The 7,113-nt window shown below is 50.3% G+C and overlaps 1 protein-coding gene across 1 annotated transcript; it reads right to left on the bottom strand.

Annotated features, from left to right (window-relative positions):
- Window positions 1–1,401: 1,401 nt before the first annotated feature.
- On the bottom strand, window positions 1,402–6,308 carry LOC134113767 (A disintegrin and metalloproteinase with thrombospondin motifs 20; the record flags this gene model as incomplete). The annotated part of the gene is made up of 6 exons (XM_062560443.1): window positions 1,402–1,709; window positions 3,477–3,582; window positions 3,843–3,883; window positions 3,987–4,111; window positions 4,573–4,656; window positions 6,043–6,308. Coding segments are annotated over 6 exons (773 nt in total), but the record flags the coding sequence as incomplete, so codon positions are not given.
- Window positions 6,309–7,113: the final 805 nt, after the last annotated feature.

Genomic DNA, 7,113 nt, shown 5'->3' with positions numbered 1-7,113 from the left:
GTGTAATGGGATTACCTCCAAGAGACATTAATTACCTTGAAATCTCCACTTGAGTGCCATTTTGAAAAACCATTTTGCAGTTCAAGTCTGAATTGCTAAGGACTTAATTGAGGGCTTTGTTCATGTAGCACTCGAATGATTTATATAACCCGCTTAAGCATTTTCAAACACGTATTTTAATCGTGATCCACTGTGGCGGTTTTATAGCGACGTCTATTAGATATTTGTGTTTTACCTGTAATGTGCCCCCTGACCACAATGACTCATTGAGTAGTTAAAAAATGACATCACATTGAAGTTCTCAAGAGCTGCTAGAGCATTTAGGCCCATTCTTGAGGTGTGCAATGGAAAATAATAGACTACTGATTATGTGGTTTCAACACCCAGCCGACACGCCAATTAGTGGGTGCCGACGGGCAAAAGATTTTCATTTTTCGGTTTTCCAAATTTGGAAACTCTCAGGGCTCGCATCAAACGGCTGCGTGACACCGAGGGAATGTGAATGGCTGCTTTATGCAGAAGGTCTGCACAGCAGCGGGGTGCTTTTCATCGGGACGCCCAGGAGCGGGAGTTCAGTGCACATTATTAAGGAAACAGTGGGACGAGGTGGAGGAGTTTTTTAAACTGGTAGGAGAAAGAAAGTGGTGCCCGGTTGAAGTATTTGCTCTTCAGGGAGAATGGTCAGTCAAAACAGTGATGCACTTGACCAGGGGCGGCCCCACTGAGCAGGAGGGGCAGCACTCCACCTCAATGCTGCTCATTGTCGGCCTGGGACGGATTTTCCAAAAAAGGCACTCTCACGGCTTCTTTCCCAGCGCTTGAAAGGCTCTCCTCCTACCTGCGCCGTGTTGTTAAGTCCCACGACGTCCAAGCTCATCCCAAAGCAACTCTTCATGTTAACCCTCGATCACACTCCGGCTTTTTCACAACACAGCGCGGCCATTGACCCCGAAAAAAGCGAATAATAAAGCGCTTCATCTTCGCTGAAACGCTCCGGCCGCTCGACGTCGCTGGCTGGAAACTATGTGAAGCGCGACCTCAAAAGGCCGCGCGAGGCGTGGCCTTTTAAAACGCCGCATCTGGTCAACAAGGCCTTCCTTTGTGGAGGCCTCCACAATCGACAGAGGAAAAGCAGAGTGAAAGGGTCACGTCCTGGGAAGATACCATTATAACTGACATTTCCCCCCGTCCTAAAAGGGAAGCCTTTCCACCGCGGCCAGTGGACCACAGCGCAGGTTAAGAAATCGCCGAATGAGCCGCGGCCCTGCCTGGTGACTATATCTAAGCGTCTTCCCGAGGGGGGGGGGGGATCCAAAACAGGAAATAATCTCTCAACACCAGGCAATAACAAGTCCACACAGTTTACATCTCACTGACCTGTCTGCAGAGCACCGAGAGAGACGTTGCGGCGGTTTGTTTGGCCGCCCACGTCACAACAAGCGAAAGTTAATGGCGGGTGAGAAATGTGCTGGTGATCATGTGAGGTGGGGGCTAGAGGAAGCCCCCATATTTTTTTTCCATGATGAATCCGGGTTCACGCCCGAGGAGAGCGGGGTACCTACTCTAGGAACTCGGTGATGTACTTGCGGCTGCACTTGGACCACGACCAGGGGTTGGTGTCGTAGTTCAGGGTGGGGGCCATGACATGATACTGGTGCTTCATGCCCGCCTCCCGGCACTTTGGGTTGTCATCGTGAGGCATGTTGAACCTGGTGTGGGGCAGAAAGAGGGGAGGGAGGGGGATGGGGGCGGGGGGGGGGGGGGGGGGGATGTCACAGGATTTACATTCAGTCCACACACACACACACACACACACACACACACCAGCTTTATCCATTAGCTTCTATCTGCCCCACCATCTTGGCGAGGATGCGAGTGAGAACTCCTTCAGCTCACTGAGAGGTCAAAGGTCAGCATCTCACATTCTCAAAGAGCTTACCTCTTCGAGGCCACCCCTCTTCCTCGATGAGGCATTTTTTGTATTTTTCGTTTTTTTTTGGTGGGAAGGTATTTTCTAGGTTAACATGCAGCGCAGTAGTGTGTGTAAAGTTGTTTTTTTTGTCATACATCTGAAATAGGTCTGCTTTGTTTGCGCGCCTAAGGGTTCAGGTTTGGGGGTCAGGGGGGGTAGGACACACACATTGAATTGAAGCATCAGGCAGATCAATGAACCAATGAACCCATTGCAGACATCCTGTTTTCGCCCATGAGTACATCTGGTGCATGCACGCGTGTATGTACACACACACACACACACACACACACACAGGAACCCCATGCAGCTGTATGATGTCTGAGATGTTTACAACAGGATGTGGGCCCGTCCGTGGCTCTGGACTGTGGCCGAGGGGTCAATCAATACCGCCGCACAAACTAGACCCAGCTACGCTGGCATGAGGCCCGCCCTGCAGGGGCCGAGGGCCTGAAGGCAAACAACCAGGGAATAATTAAGCCTGTGGCACAGTAATGAGCTCTGCACGTACAAACCCAGCTAATGCTGACAACTTCGGATCAGCGTTTGCACCGTTAACTACAAACTGTTATTCTCTGTCATTTATGATGTGGCACAGGTGCTGCAGAGTTTAAAACGAAAGCAAATAGCTACCAGATACCATGTAGACCTTCTCGTGAAAGGTATTTGTGACTTGGGAATCTCTTCAGGCATTAGGTTGACTTTGTTGAGAATTATCTGAAGGGCCAACATTTGGTTACCGACGTGAAATGGGTTCCTTTTTGAGTAGTTGTGTAGTAAATCGGGATGTTTTGTGGCTCCCTGTCTTGCAACCTCAAGGTACAGGAGCTCTCAACCAAACAAGCTGCTTTTGTTCTTCTGTACATCTCATCCTTCAGGCAATGCTGTCATGCAACCAGGATTCCCAAAAGAAGCGTTGGCCCATACGACGGGAGCACAGCACGTCAAACAGGATTTCAATTTATTTTTATTACACTTAGGAGTCCTAATGAACTTTGTGTGGATGTATTAGCTCGGGGGGGGGGGGTTATGGGGGGGAGACGCTCTCTGTATTGCGATAGCACAGCGTTCTCACGATCACACAGGAGACCTATGACGGCACCGTGACATCTTCCGGGGGGGTTTTATCAGTCTCTGCGGCTGATAAGAGGAAACAAGTGTGCTGCTGAATACTAAACAGAATATCCAACCTTGCCCCGTCTGATAAAAGTTCTACAAAGTTCTATGTGCCACCTTCAGCGACGCACTCGCCGCAGCGGTGACGCGTTGAGGGTTAACGTGTTGAGCTGCACAGAGAGGCATTAGAAGGCTGCCGTGTTATTAAAAGTCCAGTTTTCACTTCATTATATATTGCACCTGGGACTGCTGCGCCCTACGTCTCTTCATAAGAGGTCTTTTGTTCGTCAAAGCTGGCTGCGGGAGGGGTGTGTGGGGGATGTGGGGTCAGTGTTTGTGTGTGTTTGTGTGTGTCTTTGTGTGTGTTGGGTGCTGTGCTGTGACTTACACATGGCCCAGCTCATGAGCGATGGTAAAGGAGGCACTTATTCCGTTTTCCTCACTGATGGAGCAGCTCCGGTACGGGTCGCACATGGTCCCCAGCTCTGCAAGGCCTGCGGCGCCACGTGGAACAGAACAAAAACAGATCCTCATCAGAAACCGTCAGAACTTCTGCTCCGTGAGATAGATTGGCAACCTCCTCCCTCCTTCCTCCCTCCCTCCCTCCCTCCCTCCCTCCCTCCCTCCTCCCTCCTCCCCTCCTGACTGTCATGAACCCGCAGATGAGCTGTTCTTGCCGGTGTTAAAAGCTGATTGAAATGGACTCAAGGTGGAGAGATGTATTTTTGTGAGAAGAGAAACGCAAAAGCTTTACCTAACGTGTCGCATTTGTCTTTCGCGCGGCAGATGTCCTCCCTGGAACACATTCAAACACAACACTTTTCCTTTCAGTTTCCTTTTTTTCTTTTTTTTATTCAAAATGGCTTTCAAAGTGGTGACCGGAGTGATGACCGCGCACCTGGTGATGAGGAGTGCCGTGTCGTGGTGAGAGGGGTGGCTGTCGTCCGGGAAGTTTTGGCTCTGCTGCCAGACACAGAAGTTGTGGAGCGTCGTGGCGGCGTTGAAGCTCACAGTGGGCCCTTCCTGGATTTGGTGAAAAAAAGAAAAAAAAAAAGAACTGTCAACAACGCATCAAATCTCAGGTAACTCGACGCGTCTCTAGATCATATTTGTGTCGGATGCGGCCACTCATCGTGATAACTTTATGTTTCTTTCTCGGTGACATGGGAAATGATCAGGAGCGGTTATCCCAAAAAATCCAGTACCCTTTAATTGAACTATTCAAGAATCAACTGCAGCCCGTCCAGCAACCTCTCATCCCGCAGGTGGCTGGCCGCCTCACTATGGTATCGTTTGTGCTCCTCGGAGACCTCTCTCTCTCTCAAGAGACTTGACAACTGACAAGGCAGGCAGTGTCCTTTCAAACAAGCAGAGAAAAGGCCAGGCCCGGAGGGGGGGGGGGGGGGGGACACCTGCTAACTGACGTCAGCCGCCATTGAAGAGATTTTGCTACAGGTGGGCGATTCGGGACCCCCGGCGCTCACCTGTTCATTGTGGACGATGACCAGCTTGACGATCACGACGTTGATGAGGTTTCCCACGCTCGGGTCCTTGTACACCGCTGCTACCTGTAACAAAGACAAAACACACAGACAGAAAAATGCAAACCTCCACTGACCTGAAAGCTATACGACTTCTTTTCATTTAAATACGTGGAATGAGAAAATACAGGAATCGCTTTTTTTCTCTCCTGTTTTTCAAAATAATGGTTCATTCAGGTCAAAAGACACCAAAAAAGGGTAAGTTTAATCAACAAGGTATTAAAATCAATTAGAATTCCCAAACAGACCGTGGCGGGGAAAAAATAAACCCAAATCTGGACCCGGCAACAAATGTGAAACCTTAGCCGGAGCTCAGAGCCCCTCTGTGAGGACGGCAAAACATTTCCTCTGTGGCTGTTCACCCCCGCCACGGTCGGGCCAGCAGCCTCCTGAGGCCTCCTGACAGGAGCTCATTAGCCACCATGAACATTTAGCCCGCCTCGAGGAGGGGGGGGGGGGGGGGGGGGGGGAGGCCAGACCTGGTGCAGGCCTGTGCAGAGTGGGCAAAGGGAGCCTGCCTTTGCATGCTCAGACGCCCCCCCCGCTGTGACGCGGGAAGCGGCGCTGTGTCATTTTATGGGTGTGCAGCCTCTGCCGGACCATCACCTGCAGTATCGCACACAGCCAATTATCTAAAAGCATGCTCTCGTGTCAGCATTACCGTACCATCAAGGACAGGGGCCACATTATACTTAAGAAGCCAGTGGATCACACTGTGGTTGGAGAAATTTCACTGAGAGACTTTGAAAGAAGAAAAACCAAAAGTGTGTTTGTGTGTACCGTCCACACCACCGGTCCGCAGCCATCAGCAGAACTAACATTGGCATTTTGACTTGCACTTTTCAAACTGGGCCGGCACATTCAACACGGAATGTACCCTCACAACCTCAACTGACAATCATTACTGTGTAGTATGTTAATGAGTGTTCTGATCGTTCTGTTGTACCAGAGCGAGACACAAAGGAGGGGGGGGGGGGGGGGGGAACACACAGCTCAGTGCAATTGATAACCTATCCTTGCCTTCGCACTTCAACTTTAATATATGCAGAGACACTCAGGCCCTTGACTACCAGGCAGCTCTCCGAGTCACATATGGGCTCATAAAGAGGTCGAGGTGCTGAGTCGGGGGGTTTTACCAATTAACTGGGCCACTTTAGTGGAAGCAGAAGCGTGCGAGGGTCACATCGGGGTTTACAGCCAACATGTCAAACAGTACCATTAAAGGCAAGAACAACACCGACACGCTTTTTTCCACCAAACTATGAAAAGAGAAGAAGTCATGTTATGCCCTGGAGATGTTTCGGGCAGCTACTCCAATCCAAAATCCGCTGTGCATTAATACACATCCAACCACAATCACAACGTATAATTAAAAAAAATAAAATATTTTTTTAGAAACATTGCTTTACTTACTACTGACATGATTGTTAGGATGTAGTGCTCCAGGTTGCGCCCGTGGTGACGCGCCATTTTGGCATCCGCTGTCACCATCAGTTCGACGTAGCGGGGGTAGGAGAGGAAGCGCTTGCGTCTGCGCGGGGCCTGGGGCCGCCGCGCGGCGCCAGCGGCGCCGCCGTCGCTGTCGCGGGCGTGTCGGTCGGCCACGACGGATCTGAGAGAGTCCAGCTCCTCTCCCAAGCTCCACCTGCTCTGAGGAGCAATCGGCCTCTTGGAGTTCTCTGTTTCAAGAAAAAGAAAAAGAAAGAAAAACCAGATTTAACATCAAATGCGTGAGTTGGGACTAAAACCTTCCACACTGGACGCCCCCCCCCCCCCCTCCCTTTTATGTTGTGAAGGCCGTCCAGGAGATTGCATGGTGCACGGTTGAAAGCCGGGGGTTTAGCTTTGGCTGAATTTCCGATGAGCCTGCAGCCTGTTACTTCTAACTCATATGGCCAAAAAAAGTCATAAATGAAATGCGAATACAGGGTATCTCCAGATTGACTCGAAAAAAAACGAAGCAAATAAAATCGGGTCATTTAAAGGTAAACAAGAGTAGTTCCTGCAGGTTTTTTTTTTTTTTTATACATCAAATCCAATTGCATCGACATACTGAAACTTATATGTTAGCATATTAAATGTTTAGGTGGCCCAAATCAACACTGTTGTGTCAGCATTCATCGCATTGAGCAGGTTTTCCTGTGGTTCCCGAGGAAACCTGCATACTTATGGTAATGAGCGAAGGGATGAAACACGACCTTTTAGCGAAAAAAACAATGGCTCCCAGTCATTTTATGAATGTCCGTGTCCGTCGTCCTGAACCACCTCCTCAACTTTAGGAAACCCCGGGTTAAAGTGAAGAGTTCTATTGTGCATCCCGTGTGCTCGATCTTTCCAGGCGGTAGCACAGGGGGGGGCATTGTGCACGACCCGTCGGGTCTGAGCGCTCCGGGGAGATCCTTCGGAGCGATGCCCCCGGCGGGCACGCGAGGCGGAGCGTGACTCCCTGGCACGAAAGGCGCCGGAGCCCTTTGCTGCCGTGAG

This window comes from Pungitius pungitius, unplaced genomic scaffold (assembly GCF_949316345.1).
Source record: "Pungitius pungitius unplaced genomic scaffold, fPunPun2.1 scaffold_173, whole genome shotgun sequence".
Taxonomy (NCBI): Eukaryota; Metazoa; Chordata; class Actinopteri; order Perciformes; family Gasterosteidae; genus Pungitius; species Pungitius pungitius.
The sequence above is the reverse complement of the archived record's forward strand: the minus strand, read 5'-3'. Positions and strand labels throughout refer to the sequence as shown.